This window comes from Sapajus apella, unplaced genomic scaffold, assembly GCF_009761245.1.
Source record: "Sapajus apella isolate SASKATOON/1434 unplaced genomic scaffold, GSC_monkey_1.0 scaffold47, whole genome shotgun sequence".
NCBI lineage: Eukaryota > Metazoa > Chordata > Mammalia > Primates > Cebidae > Sapajus > Sapajus apella.
Window position 1 is genome coordinate 7,197,279 of NW_022436987.1, and position 15,814 is coordinate 7,213,092.

At 34.6% G+C, this 15,814-nt stretch overlaps 1 protein-coding gene across 4 annotated transcripts in view; it reads left to right on the forward strand.

The window, feature by feature from the left end:
• Positions 1-15,814, forward strand: part of USP47 (ubiquitin specific peptidase 47) — a 138,165-nt gene that overhangs the window by 64,030 nt on the left and 58,321 nt on the right. For all 4 annotated transcript variants that reach the window (XM_032240754.1, XM_032240755.1, XM_032240757.1 and 1 more), the window contains 4 exons: positions 392-488; positions 5,521-5,666; positions 6,074-6,153; positions 8,209-8,358. In XM_032240754.1, the coding sequence (XP_032096645.1) occupies positions 392-488; positions 5,521-5,666; positions 6,074-6,153; positions 8,209-8,358 (473 nt within the window). The remainder of the gene's footprint in view (positions 1-391; positions 489-5,520; positions 5,667-6,073; positions 6,154-8,208; positions 8,359-15,814) is intronic.

Here is a 15,814-nt window from a genome sequence, read left to right on the forward strand (position 1 = left end):
TATACTTTTTCATTATCATCTAGTTTAATATGTTTAAAAGTTTACTATGGTTAAACTTTTAGATTTGGGGGAAAAAGATTATGTCTACGCCAGTAACACATACTTTACTAAACATATTAATCATAAAATGTTATTTAATGTCATGTAATCTCCATGTGTATCTCTGGACGTACCTATAACAAGGTATCCTGACATTTTCTGTAAAACAAAGCTTACTTCGAGCACATGTTAGAAAAGGGATCTTTTTTTAGGTGCTATTGAAAAAAATGGAAATAATTTCCAAATGAGTAGTAACTAACTTCTGAATCTTTACTATGAATTAGTTATATTATGTTTTTGTTATTTTTAATGTAAATGCTGATTAATGTATATTTGTATTTTCTCTTTAAAGGATATGTGGGACTAGTAAACCAAGCAATGACTTGCTATTTGAATAGCCTTTTGCAAACACTTTTTATGACTCCTGAATTTAGGAATGCATTATATAAGTAAGTATTCAAAAAAATTTTATAAATAAAATTGATTTAATAATTAAAACATAGTTTTTAATAAAATTTACCTTCTTGAAGTTATTTTAAAGTTTGGGGCATTTCTCACACCATAAGAAATGCCTTACTTCTTTCCTTACATAATAACGAAAATCTTGTGAAAGGCATATGAAAAATGGGTGCGGAGAGAGAGTCAGAAGTCTATAGACAGCAAAAGGATAAAATTGATAAGATTTACATATAGGGCAAAAAGCCTCCCTCTCTTATAGCCTTAACACTCTTTATGAAGAAATAAATATCTGCTTTTGAGAGAACTTGAATATATAATCCATACTCTCCTTCTACATCTCAGTTTAAGAATCCAAAGTTTTTTTTTGTTTTTTTTTTAACATGCAAGCTTTGCTTCTAATTAAAAGGCAATACTTAGTTTGTTTCGTGTGTGGGTGTGCATGCGCACGCACACACGGGTTTCTAAAAGACTCCATACACATAAGATAGTTTAAAATGCTCTATGGCGGAAGTCTGTATCTAAGTAAACCCTGAAGCTAGACATTTATTTTTATAAATATCCTGTCCTGACACATTTAATACACCTTTGCTTTGTATATTTCCTTTAAGGTAAACTCAAAATTTTTTAATTTTTAAGGATACTTTTAAGTATGAGCAAACTGATTTTTTTCTTTTTTGTTGCTTTCTAGTACCATCTTTAAGTTACGGTAAATATGTATTTAACGTTATTTTTGGACTTTTAATATTGCCGATTATATTACTCAGGCAACGTTATATCACCCACCATTAGATTCATCTATCACAGGCTGGGCATGGTGGCTCATGCCTATAATCCCAGCACTTTGGGAGGCCGAGGTAGGTGGATCACGAGGTCAAGAGATCAAGACCATCCTGGTCAACATGGTGAAACCCCATCTCTACTAAAAATACAAAAATTAGCTGGGCATGGTGGCACATGCCTGTAGTCCCAGCTACTCAGGAGGCTGAGGCAGGAGAATTGCTTGAACCCAGGAGGCAGAGGTTGCGGTGAGCCGAGATCGTGCCATTGCACTCCAGCCTGGGTAACAAGTAAAACTCCGTCTCAAAAAAAAAAAAAAAAAGATTCATCTATCACCTTGTCATCTGAACTTACTGGTAGAAGTTGATGTATTAGTCATTCTGTATGCATATATCGCCCTGTACTGTTTACTTGTTAGGCACTTGGTGGATAGGGAAGGAATTAGAAATAAGATCTTTGTTCTTGAGTAACTTATAGATCTTTCTACCATAGTGCTATGTATATGTTTGAAATAGTTAAAGTAACATTTAAGGACAGCTAAATTCCCTTAGAGCCTAAAGAAAAGTGAGGTTATTGAAACTTGGAGAAGAAAGTAAGCTTCAGGTAGGTCGTGAAGCTAGGTGTGGTTTGGCCAGGCGAGAAGAAAGAATACACTGCAGACAGGAGGCCTGTCAAAAGTGAAAGTGAGTAATGGTAAAAGCTACCTGAGTGTTAGTTATTGTTGGTATCAGGTAGCGTCCTGAGTGCTTTATATATAGACTCACTTAATTCTCATAGTAACTGTATGAATTTTATGCTATTATTATCCACATTTTACAAAGAAGGTAACTGAAGGCACAGAGAAGTAGCTTTGCCTGAAGGCACACTGCTAGAAGTTGCACCTTGTATATGTGAGGATTCACTACCTTATTCTGCCTGTACACTAGCTGATGCCAATAAGCACAGTGTGTTGTAGGGCGCTCCAGGAGATCAGCATAACTAGAGGCTTTTGTTGTTGTTTTTTCTTCTTTTCTTTCTTCCTTTTTTTTTTTTTTTTTTGAGCAACACTTTTCCTGGATTTTTTTTTTTTTTTTTTTTGGGCGACACTAGTTTTGTCAGAGTACTAGAGGATGAGGTTAATAGAGTTCAGAACCTGCTCTTAAAACTAGCACAGACTGGATAGTTGGACTATGTGCCTATTTTGGGGAGTATGCATAGGAACAGGGATCCTGGGCACTTGTTTAACCATCTGTTTTAATACCCTGAAAATGGACTGTAAATTTATAGCACTATAGAGGAAATTAAGAGCATAGCCAGGGCTATTCATCAGCAAACATATATTGGACATTTATTGTGTGCCAGGCATTCTTTTAGGTATAAGGATTCCAGTGATGAGTATGACAAAGTCCCTCATTTAGAGCTTCCTTAGGTAAAACTATATGTAAGCTCACTTCATAGAATCATGTATGCCAGGTAGAAAGTAAAGCAGGGTAACGTGGAAAGAGTAATTGTCAGGAGAAGAGAAGGGGAAGATCACAGCTTCAAGTAGTGGGGCATTCCGTAGGCATAGACTTCACAGGAGCAAGCCTTCTAAAGATCTGTAGTAAGAGCTTACAAGGCATAAGAAGCCAGAAGAGTAAAGGGTTTTGAAAAACAAAAGAAATCTAGAAATTCATTGTGACGATCCTAGTGAGTAAGGAAGTGTGGGAGTCAGACTTAGGGTCAAACAGAAAAGAAGGCCTTGAGATTGCGAGAATAGGGTGAAGTTTATAGCAGGCGGGGAAACAAAGCCTGAGGGTACTGATGATGTTTCTTAATGTAGAACTGAGCACCTCATTGAACTATCCACAGAGTAGCGCTGCCATGAAAGGATAAACTGTCCACAGAGTAGCTAGCGTAGAAGGATAAACGATCCACAGAGTAGCACTAGCGTAAAAGGGTAAACTATCCAGAGAGTGGTAGCATAAAAGGAAAAACTACTCACAGAGTAGTGCTAGCTTAGCGCTAGCGTAAAAGGATGAACTTTCCAGAGTAGCGCTAGCATAAAAGGATAAACTATCCAGAGTAGTGCTAGCATAAAAAGATAAGGTTTTATTTTCTTCACTTTTTGTGTAGTAGCCAAGAGAGAACCTGCCACTTTGATTTGGAGGCATGTATGTGATGTGCTCAGTACATTATTTTAGGAAAATTTATATAGTGCAGTGTACAGGATTGATTTGAAAGAGAACTGTGGAAGAATCTGTTATTAAACCAGGCATGGATATATTAGAGTCAGAATGATGATGGTGGCAGTAGTTATATTTCAGATTGAAAACTAACATGGCTTAGTGACAAATTTTACTTAAGAGTAAAGGAAAGGAAAGAATAACATAGGCACCAAAGTTTCTAACTTAGGTGACTAAAGTAACAGCAAGTACCAGCAAGGTTTAAAACCTTTTCAGATATTTCTGCCAGAACTAAAGGACATGTGGAAATTCAGTTTTATATTACGGTAATTCCTCCCTACTAGTGAATTTCCTGCACAAGAAATCTGAGCATTTTCTGTTTTAATCAATATTTTCTCATAGTTACTAAGAGAATTTTTGATCTCATAATGTCAGTTGTAAGTACCCACTAATGAAGATAACCAGAATAAAAGGGAGCTGGGGATTGAGAATAGAACAGGAGAGGATTCAAGCAGAAGTCAGGTTCGCATAGAGGTGTTTGCAGGGAAGCCTTGAGAAGGAAAAGGTGAAATGTATTTCACTGACATCTGTGAGACAGAAGGTGCATAAAAAAAAGGAGGATGAGAACAGAGCTATGACTTCTCAGTCCTCACGTAAGAAAAATATTGAACACTCTAAGAGAAAGCCATACCCAAAAGAAAAAAAGCCTTTTAGTATGTCCGTAAACTGTGAGAAAAATTAATGCTCAAACCTTTTGAAACTAAAAATTGAGGAAATAGCAATCTTACTGCTAACTTAAGATATAGAATATCATTAATATTGTTGTTACTTGTCTTAGGTATATAATATATTATGAATATAGAACTATTTTAAGGACTTCTGTAGGTATATTACCAACTTCAGTACCCCAGTCTTCCTTCCTTCCATGAGATCTTAAGTTCTTTGGTTGGGAATTCACTTGTTATTGAGACAGTTCCTGTAGCTAAGGCTAGACTACTGTTTGTCGTAAGTTTGTGAGGGTAAAAATCTTACCTGGATTATTATTTTATTTACTTTTTTATATTCCCCTTTAAAAGCTTTTTATTGTGGAAAATTTTAAACATTCAAAAAGAGGGAAGTAGGCTGAGCACAGTGGCTCATGCTTACAATCCCAACACTTTGGGAGGCCAAAGTGGGTGGATCTTTTAAGGTCAGGAATTCGAGACCAGCCTGGGCAACATGGAGAAACCCCATCTCTACTAAAAATACAAAAATTAGCCAGGCATTGTGGCGCATGTGTATAATCCTAGCTACTCGGGAGGCTGAGGCAGGAGAATTGCTTGAACCCAGGAGGCAGAGATTGCAGTGACCCAGGATCGTGCCACTGCACTCCAGCCTGGGTGACAGAACAAGACTCCATCTCAAAAAAAAAAAAAAAAAAAAAGAGGAAAATAGCATAATGAATCCCTCTGCACCAGTCATTCAGCTTTGAGTATTGTTAATATCAGTCTTTTTTGTCTGTAACCTCCACCTTGATTATTTGGAAGCATGTCTTCATCACATCAGGGCTACTATTTACCTGATTGCCTCATTTAACAGTTTGTTTAAATCAGGATCCGTATGAGCTGTATGTTGCAATTGATTAATAAAATTCTTAATCTATTTAATTTGTTTATAATCCTCTTTCATATTTTTTCACCCTTGCAATTTATTTCCTGTAAAAAATAGAAAACTAATGTCATCTATCCTATAGTTTCCACAGTTTGGGTTTTGATGATTGAATGCCATAGTGTCTCATATAATAGTATTCTTCTCTTTCCTTTATTTTTGTGAATTAATAATTAGGACTGAGGTTATGGTCAGATTCAGGTTCCACAGTTAAATGAGCTTTGCCTTTTTTTCGTGACAACTTTTGCCTTGTTAGGCCTTTTCTTGTTAAAGTATAAAGTTCTTCTGAATTTATGAATTAAGGAAAGACTAATCTTTCATTAGATATCATTATTTTCAGTTAGCATCCAAACTCTGTATAGCTTCCAGGATTAAAATCTATTATGATTTTGATATTAATTATGCTTTTAAAGGATAAAATTATAAATAATGTCTAAATATTTCATTTTAATAGGTGGGAATTTGAAGAATCTGAAGAAGATCCAGTGACAAGTATTCCATACCAACTTCAAAGGCTTTTTGTTTTGTTACAAACCAGCAAAAAGAGAGCAATTGAAACCACAGATGTTACAAGGAGCTTTGGATGGGATAGTAGTGAGGGTACTAATTGTCTTATAAAATAATAAGTATTCTAATAGTCAAAGGAATTCTAGGAGGCAATAATATTGCAAACACATTACACATAATTATCTTTATCTTGAACTTTTCATTGCAAGTTTTTGTCCTAGATTTTCTTACACATTTCATAACTCTACAATGGAAAATAGCAAACATGACAAATATTGTCGCACCATAAAGCATATACTATTTAGAGAATGCTACAGTCTTTATTTTTTGGTTTGTGATTGCCTTTTCATGATTGTCATGTATATTCTTGTGTTCTTTTTTAAATTTAGCATTATTTAAAGTAGACTTTTTAATATTTCTGCCTGTTTGCTTTTAAACAAAAGATTGTTTCATTACATTAAGTTTATTGCTGTTTCTAATTGAATTTTATCTTAAAATAGCTTGGCAGCAACATGATGTACAAGAACTATGCAGAGTCATGTTTGATGCTTTGGAACAGAAATGGAAGCAAACAGAACAGGTAATTCATATCTCTAAATCAAGGGGACTGTTTCCTAATCACTCATTACCTTAAATAACTTTTAGTCTGTTGGAATGTTTTAAAACTTGGGCATTAGTCTTATAATTAAAGTACTCAATGGGGAATTGAAAGTACTGAGTTCTCATTTAGCCGTTACCTGAGTTTATTTATAACTCATTAAACCACCCTAGACCTCAGTTTCTCATCTTTAAGGAAATTGGGCTGTATAAACAAGAAGTTCTATTTTAGCTCTAAAAATTATACATTTAAAAACTGTGTTTATGTTTTGGGGGGATGATTTTTAAACAGCGTTTTCAGATAATTACTAAGTAAATTATATGTCTTATAATCTGTAATGCAAGTATAGTCATTAAGCATTACCTTTATTTTGACCAATGAAGTATAGTCATATGTATTTGATATTTAGGATCCTCATTAATCTGACCCTATTCTTATGTAATGGAAAGAAGAGCAGGATAGGAGTGGAAAGAGCATGAGATATATCATTAGGATGAAGAGTACGGCTAAATGGGATGAGGCTCAGTACATGGGAAGGTTTATACTGGGTATAGTAATGGAAGGTCACAGGGATAAAAGAGAGTATATAAGGTAGCTAGGAGCGTCTGATTTCTGATTGGAACTACTGTGATGGTTTGGACCAGAGTTTTTCAAAATGTAGATTACAATCCAGTCATAGTTATGCAATCAGTTTATTGGGCCTATAACAGCACTTTCAAAAAATGGAATATATTAGAGCCTAAAAGCGTCACAGAGCATCACATAAGAGTTATGCACTGGGTTGCAGTGTAAATTATTTTCTTATGGTGGTTGCTGTACAGTATTTGAAAAACACTGATTTGAACCACTTCAAAAGTTCCTCCCAGGTGAAGAAGACATAATTACACATGACTGACAGTGATGAATGAAGAAGGCTTCTTTAAATAAGTGGTATTAGTTTAGACATTAATGGTAAATCCAATTCGAAGTCTTCTAAATCCTGTTTGAAGAAATGTAAATTTATGAAAGAGGCAAAATGTAGTACACTTATCCTCATGCCTTTTCTTACCTAAAAGATAATGAAAAATTTTTAAGTTCATTTAGAGATCTAGTTTCTCTCCATAGTCATATGAGGCTGTATTTTAGTAAATATGTAGCTGGTATTGGGGGCTGTTTCTTCTTCGTAGGTCTGAAGTTACCCTTCTTCCTTGTTAATCCCTTTCTGTGGGTCAGCACTTCCATTAAGATTAGCAGGGGCATTCCTACTGAGTTCCCAAGTTTTGGTACAAGACTCTTAGAGGGTCCTTACTTAGGGACCTGCCGCCTTTGAGCCAGAAAAGCCCTAGTTAACTAAGTTTGGGGACTAGATGAAAGATACATTCTTTCAGGTGAGGATATTTTGAGGGAGGAGGATTCTAAAATTTCTTTGGAATTTCCATACATTTCAAAAAATTATGGTGTAAAATTTCCCCTTAAAATTGTTTTATGTATATTACTGAAAGCTAAAAAGTTTGATTTGCATCTTGAGCTAGAGGATATGATTTATACATCAGAATGTATTGTGAGAAGTGGTGATACACATATGTAAGTTATAAAAACTCAACCAGTCATTTAACTGTATAATTATTTCTTTTTCTTATTTTTCAAGAAAGAGATATTAAGAAATAGCTGTATAATTATTAGCATACCTAAAGTGATAGATTAGGATTTACACTCATCTTAATGTAAAGATAATTTGAGGCTTAATGGTATAAGAAATTGGTAACTAATTTCATCAAAACTTATATTAATAGTTGAGTTTTCACTTGATGATTATTGAAATCATTAATTTTTGCACATTGACTCAGATTAGTGTTAATCTCATTTTACTGATTTTTAGGTGATTTGTGTTGTTTTGATTTTTTTTAAATAAAATTTTAGATAAATCTTATATTAAAGTTTTCTAAGATTTTAGCTGTAAGTAGCAATATTCTTTTGTAAACCATTCTATAAATTGCTACATATTTTAAAAACTATTTTAAAGGAACATTTAAAAATGTAAAATGTTCTTATTTTTAGGCCGATCTTATCAATGAACTATATCAAGGCAAGCTGAAGGACTACGTGAGATGTCTGGAATGTGGTTATGAGGGTTGGCGAATCGACACGTATCTTGATATTCCATTGGTCATCCGACCTTATGGGTCCAGCCAAGCATTTGCTAGTGTGGTGTGTACCTTTCACCTGACTGCTTGTGTATCCTTACACAGAATACATAATAGCACAGTGGTATAATCTCTTGTAAGGTAAGTATCATCCTAGATACACCTTCTTGGGTTGTTAGTCGTTCCTGCATTTAAACTAGCAAGATCTAGAAGATTTTTGACCCTTCAGTGAGTCCTAATAGTGCATGTATAAGAGAGAAGGTGAATGCAAGTGTACTGCCTCATGGTTCAGTGTTTTATTCTTTTGGATAGGTGATTAGATGATTTTACTTTTACCTTTTTTTTTTTTTCCACCTCTAAACAGTCTATTTTATAAATGCGGTTATTGTGACCACTTTTTGCATTGGAAAGTACTTTTTTGTTTTGGGGGAATTGTTTTGATTTATACACTTTTAAAATTGGTTAAATTACCTCCTCTGGTTTTTATGACAGATCATATTTTTTAAAGAAGCATCCCTATTCTAAATATTTAGTTTAAAAAAACATATATTGTAGTAGCACAAATAATTTGAAGAATCAAAACCGTAATGTAATCACCTTAATTATTCATATACTGAGTATCTAATTGGGGGATTTGCTAAGATTTTTTCATTCCTCCTCTTGTCATCCATTTCTTAATTGCTTTTTTCCTAACTTTTTAATTGTATTTTATCTATACATGCGTGTGTTTACTTATACAACAGGAAAATCATGGAAGAACTTAAGTTGATATTTAAAATGCTCAAAAACATTTATTTGAACCTGCCATGTTTCAGGGGAAGCTTTCAAAGCTAAATAAGATACCATTGAAAAGTAGAGTTTCATTATGTTTTATGTTTTGGTCTTATTTATGTTGTTATTAAAGTGATGGTAGATTGTAGCTAAAAATCAGTTTTTTAAAAGCTTTTCCATACTTCTAAAATAGTGCTACAAGTATGGTTTAGTCCTCTGACCCCTAGGTTGATTGATTCCTTTTGATTTTTTTCTCCTATCTTTATATGACTATCAGGAAATAATCAGCAATAAATTATGGAATCAATTAGTGGGAATCCAAAGCAAGTATCTAAATAAAAGACCTTTTCTGGGTAGAGTAAGATCAAGTCTCCTTTCCACTACTGTTTTTCATAGTCAGCTTCCTGAGTCTATTTGAAAAATTTTGTTACATGTTAGTACTCTCTTTTTAAATGGCCATAAAAGTATGTTAAATGAGCTTTGGTTTGGATGGCTAGTTTTGATTTTTATTTATTTTTTTAAACCTTATTTTGCTTTATTTTGGCAGTTCAAGGTAGAAATGACATACTGAAAAAATTATTGAAAATTAACAGTTGTCTTTCGATGACTGATTTCTTAACTAATTTTTAAATACAGGCATTTCTGTGACAAAATATATTAGGGAAATATTTGGTAGTCCCAGTCTGATATGGACTGTTTTTTTCTACCTTATCTATTAAAGTATTTTTATGAAAAATTTTATATATCCATTAGTTTAATTTTTAACATATTAATTGAATATTGAGGAAGCTAATTTTTGCTTGTTAAATCTTATAATTGCATATTCAGCAAATACAATTGCTTAGCTAAATCTTTATGTCATTATTTATTCACCTGCTGATTTGCCACCACTCTCTTAAGTACATTAATAGACACAATAATGGAGTGATTTGGAGGATACTTCCGGAGATGTGAACAACATCACATTTCTAAATAGAATTCTCCAAAGGTAGTATCCTCCACTGATGATACATGGGTGGTAGTAGTGGTGGTGGTTCAATGGGAATTGGAAGTTGCAGCTGTGAAGCAGTATGTGAGCAGGTTTATAACACACATGCGCTAATAGGGCTTGCGGAAGAGAACTTAAAACTTTCTAGACTTGGCTGGAATCTCTTGAGGGAAATTACAGCAGGTGAAACTACCCAAGATAGGGGTTCTAAGGAGGATACTACCTTCGGAGAACTTTAGTTAGAGGTAAGTGATTTCTCATTATTTTCTGAATTCAAATCTATAACCTACTTTTCTTAGTCCACAAATATCATCATACAGCATCTAAAATTGGTAATGACACTGTTTGCCATTCTGTATTTTGTTAATTCTATATTAACAAAAGAATTTTAAAAAGAATTTGAATTATGGATTGCAAAAATCAAGTTAAAAGAGGTGTCATAAAATCACTCATTCAGATTATGTAAAATTGCCGTGAATTTTAACTGGAATCTCTTGAAATTATTATTCTACCCCTATTAGTGGACTCTGGTATTTTCATCTTATTTAATATATTAGATATAGATGTAGGCTGGGTGTGGTGGCTCACACCTATAATCCCAGCACTTTAGGAGGCTGAGGCAGGCAGCTCACTGGAGACCAGGAGTTTGAAACCAACCTGACCAACATGGGGAAACCCGTCTCTACTGAAAATACAAAAAATGGATGGACGTGGTAGCGCACGCCTGTATTCCCAGATACTTGGGAGGCTGAGGCAGGAGAATTTGCTTGAACCCAGGAGGCAGAGGCTGCAGTGAGCCAAGATCGCACCACTGCACTTCAGCCTGGGCGGCTGAGGGAGACTCCATCTCAAATAATAAAAAAAAAAAGATATAGATGTAGGCATATACACTAGCACACGTGCATACACATACATACACATTAATGGTTGTATATTCTGTTTATTGTATGTTTTGTTTAGTGTGCCACAATATTACAGGTTTAATTTCAGATAATTAAGGGTGAGGTCTTTTAAAAATTGAAGGGCTTTTTTTTCTCTCTCTTTTTAAAAATTTATTTAATATATGTTTCTTTTTAGAGATGGGGTCTCACTCTGTTGACCAGGCTGGTGTCAAACTCCTGGCCTCTAGCAGTCCTTCCATCTTGGCCTCTCAAAGTGCTGGGATTTCAAGCATGCACTACCACACCCAGCCAGAGTTTTTCTTTTTTAAACCTTCATCTAAAATGTCCAAGTTAATTTATGATCAAATAAATTAACTTGAAACTAATAGGGAAGATTAAAATAGAAATGAAATTAGCACTCATCTAATTTATTACAGTAACATCCATAATCAATTTTTATGGTTGTTTTTCATCATGATAACAGATTATTTTTATAATGAGTGCTAGGTGTCTTCTGCAGTTTAAGAAAAAAAAAAGCTCCCATAAAGTAGGGAGGCTAAAAAAAGCCTTTCATTATAATATTTTTCTTTATGCAATAGATTTTTAATTATTGTAACTGATATTTGTTAGATTTCTGATCTTCATTTTCCTCATTTAAGTAGGGAATCAGTATTTAAAGGTTTTTCTGCCATTCTGTAAGTCTCAGATTGGGTCCTGTTCAATGCTAGTCTGTAAAAGGATTTAATAGATATTCTAGGGAAGGTGTCGTTGATTAAATAGGTTTGGGAAACTATAACAATAATCCTCTTTGGAAAGATCACAGGTGCATATTATATTTTAATTGGCCCAGTGATTCCTGTAGTAGAGAAATTTGTTTAAATGTGTTTAACCTAGCATTTTCTTTCTCTGTGGGATATCTGTTAATATCTCAAGAGACATTAGGATTTTGAGAAACATAATATGGGAAGCTCTACATTAGATTAAAGTAATATAAGAATATCACTACTTTATTTATATTTATGTCCTTGGGATGTTAAGAGGGAGTGAGAATACTAAAATATGTGTTACAAATTCCTGTTCTTTTACATATTTTTTATTAATCCCGAAAAATTAATATCAGCTGAAGAATTACTTGTATTAATCCTTAAGTAATTTTGTTCTTAATGACTTAATAGATAATTAGAACCTTCTGTGTTCACTGACTCACTGGCTAGTTCAAAATAACTTTGAATATGCTTATTGCCAAGCATATGTGTGAGTGTATTAAATGAGATAGTTCTAAGTACATTCTAGTAATACATAGAAATTAGAAATATAACTTTTTGTTGGTTAATTATGAAAGCATAATGTATAAGTTAAAGAAAAACAATGTAGCCTCATGTTTGACATTATCTAGGGAAGTGCTTTTTTATTTAACAATAAAATTTTAGGCACTGTCTTTTCATTGGTATATTTTGTCATAAAACATTTATTTAGTGCCTTCTCTGGCAGACACTGTTCTAGGCCATTTTCTTTTAGGATACTTTTATCCTATTATTGATTATATACATTTAAATACCTGTTTATTAAGACAAAATATGTGTTCAAAAGTTTGATCAAGGTTTAGCTGCCTAATTTCATATAGTGACTTTGGAGAGATAAGATTATATAAAGGACTTGTTCCAGAAATAAACATAGTTTAGTGATTGTTTTAACGTTTTGAATGGAAAATTGTTAAATTAGTATTTATGAAATCAAAAGCATTTTGACTATTTAATTTACACAAGTTTATATTAGAAGTCCTACCCTGACATAGCAGGTGGTTTGGATATTCTTATGTGGCTAAATCAGCTGCAGAACTCATTTGGATAAAGGAGTGGTCCAATTTGTCCAAATATGTAAGCATCAGATAAAGAAAAATTCTTCCACAGACTCTACCCTCATTTTTCCAGGAATTTGTGTGGTTGGACATAGTGGGAACCAGTTTAAAAAATGGGGACTTCTGCTTTCAGGAAGATGGAGTAGATGTACATTGCCCTATTCCTCCCACTAAAACAACTGAAAACCTTGAGCATTATATATAAAATAAACATAAGAAGACTGAAAGGTGGAGAGAAGGCATACACACTAGGGACCTCAGCACCCAAGGAATGACACGGTGGTGAGTTCCATGGGTTTTCTTTTTGCCTAATATATCCCAAACTTGGAACTGAAGAAGCTGGCAGCCTGGAAAAAACAATAGGCACAGACTAAAAACGTCTGTTCTCTTTAACTAAAGGAGACAGCCTAGCAAGGCAGAAAACTTTTAGACCATAGCTGCTGTGCTCTAACCAAACACCACACACAGAAAAATGACCTTACCTCAACTTATGCCTGCCAGTGCTGAGTGGGGAGCCTAGAATTTCACCCTTATAATGTTGTAACAAAGTTGCCTGACCATCTTGGCTGCTGGGTGGTTTCACTCAGAAGGCTGAGTAGGGAGGCAGGAGGACTTTCATCTCTGCCAGGCAGCAACAAACCTCCCACCACCATCCCCATTCCCCTGATTTATTGTTGTTAGAGGCCATGTGGGAAGCCTGGCCTTCTGCCCTGACTTGATAGTAAGAAGATTCTCTGTTCCTTCACCGCCTCCCAGGGGAAGGAAGCGAGCCCCTCCTCCTTGTGGTGTCAGTGTAGGGGTGCAGTACTGAGATACTCCTGCCCCTCATAGCCAAGGTTTTATCGGCAGAGGCCTACTGAGCAGCCAGAATTCCTTTCCGTGCCCAGCACTAACAAGGAGCTTCCTCCATTCAGGTGTCATCATAGGCCAAATGGGAAACCTGGACTTCTAATGCCATCTGGCAGTAATGTGGCAGAGCCCTTTCCCCAGATGGCACAATGTCAAAGGAAGCAATTTAAATTAGAAGGTTTAAATGTGGTCCAGAATCTCATAACACCCCAAATGTCCATGTTTCAATTTAAAAAATCACAAATCTCAATTTGAATTAAAAAAGAAAACCAGCAGACATAAACACTGAAATGACAAAGATGTTAGGATTATTTGCTAAATACTTTAAAGAAGTCATCATAGAAACATTTCAGTGAGCAATCCTAAGCACACTGAAAACAATGGGAACATAGAAAATTTTAGGGAATAAATTAGAGATATAAAGAAATGGAAATTTGGAACTGAAAACTGTGATAAAATTAAAAGCTCAGTGGATAGGCTCAACAGCAGAATGAGAGACAATAGACCCAATCTGTGAACATGAAGAGAGAATGATAAATATTACCTAATCTAAATAGCAGAGAGAAGATAGACTGAAAAAAAGAAATCCTCAAGGACCAGTGGGACTATAACAAAAGGTTTAACATTTGTGTCATTGGAATCCTGGAAGGAGAGCAAAAGGTATAGCAAAAGGTATAACACTTGTGTCATTGAAGTCCTGGAAGGAGAGCCAAAAGGAAAAAGAAAGCAGGTACAAAGAAATCATGGATGAAAATATTCCAAATTTAGCAAAAGGCATAAACCTTCAAATCCAAGAAGCTGAGCAAACCCCAAACACAATAACCCAAAATAATTCTACATCAAGTTCAGTTATAGCCAAACTTCTGAAAACCAAAAATGAAGATAGCTTGAAAGCAGCAAGAGAGAAAAGACACCTTTCTTATAAGGGCAAAGCACTCTGATTTCTCACCAAAAATAATGGAGGCCAGGAGAAAGTGGCACATTTTTTGAAGTGTTGAAAGAAAAGAACTGTCAACCAAAGTCTTATACCTCGTGAACGTACTCTTTAGGAATGAAGGGAAAACCAAGATGTTTTCAGATGAGAGAACACTAAAAGAATCTGTCAGCAGCAGACTAATCCTAAAAAAAAACAGCTAAAGCAAGTTCTTTAAACAGGAAATGATAAGAAAAAGGCATCTGGGAATGTCAGGAAGGAAGGAAGAATAAGGTAAATCAACATATGAGTAAATACAATAGGCTTTCCTTCTCTTCCTGAGTTTTTCTAAAGCATGTTTGGTGGTCGAAACAAAATGACAACACTGTCCAATGTGATTCTAAATGCGTGTGGAAGAGATATTTAAGATCATTATAAAGAGAGGAGGTGCCAAGACATAAAGTGAGGTAAGGTTTCTGTACTGAACAGGGTAAAAGAATGGCACCAGTAGACTAAGTTTCTTATTATATATATAAAATACATCCCAAAGACCAGGAACAAAATAAAGATACCCATGTAGTGGAGGTCCTAGCCAGTGCAATAAGACCAGAAAATAATGTAATTAAAAAGGACTTATAACCAGAATATGTAAATAACTCCTGAATACTTAGGGTGACCACTGAAAAAGAGATATATTCAAAAACACCATAGATTCAATAGAATTCAAAAAATTTTTCAAGTAACCCATAGGAAGGCAGGAGAATGGAAAACAAAACTAAAAATATGACAATGGCAGACCTAGTTCAATGTAAATGGCCTAAATATACCAACTAAAAGGTAGAGATTGACATAATAGGTTAGAAAGAAATGACCCAATAGTATGCTGTCTACAAGATACTCACTTCGGATACAGTCATGCATCGCTTAATGGTGGTTGTATGTTCTGAGAAATGTGTTGTTAGATGATTTTATCATGTGAATGTCATAGAGTCACACAAATCTAGATGGAATAGCCTACTACCCACTTAAGCTGGACAGCGTGGCCTGTTGTTCCTAGGCTATATACCTGTACAGCATGTTACTGTACTAAATAGACGGTTGTAACACAATAGTAATTATATATCCAAATATAGACAAACTAAAGTAGAAATACAGTACAAAAAATTTAAAAATGGTACACCTATATTGGGCACTTCTCATAGATGGAACTTGCAAGATTGGAAGTTGTTCTGGGTGAGTCAGTGAGTGAGTGGGTGCAAA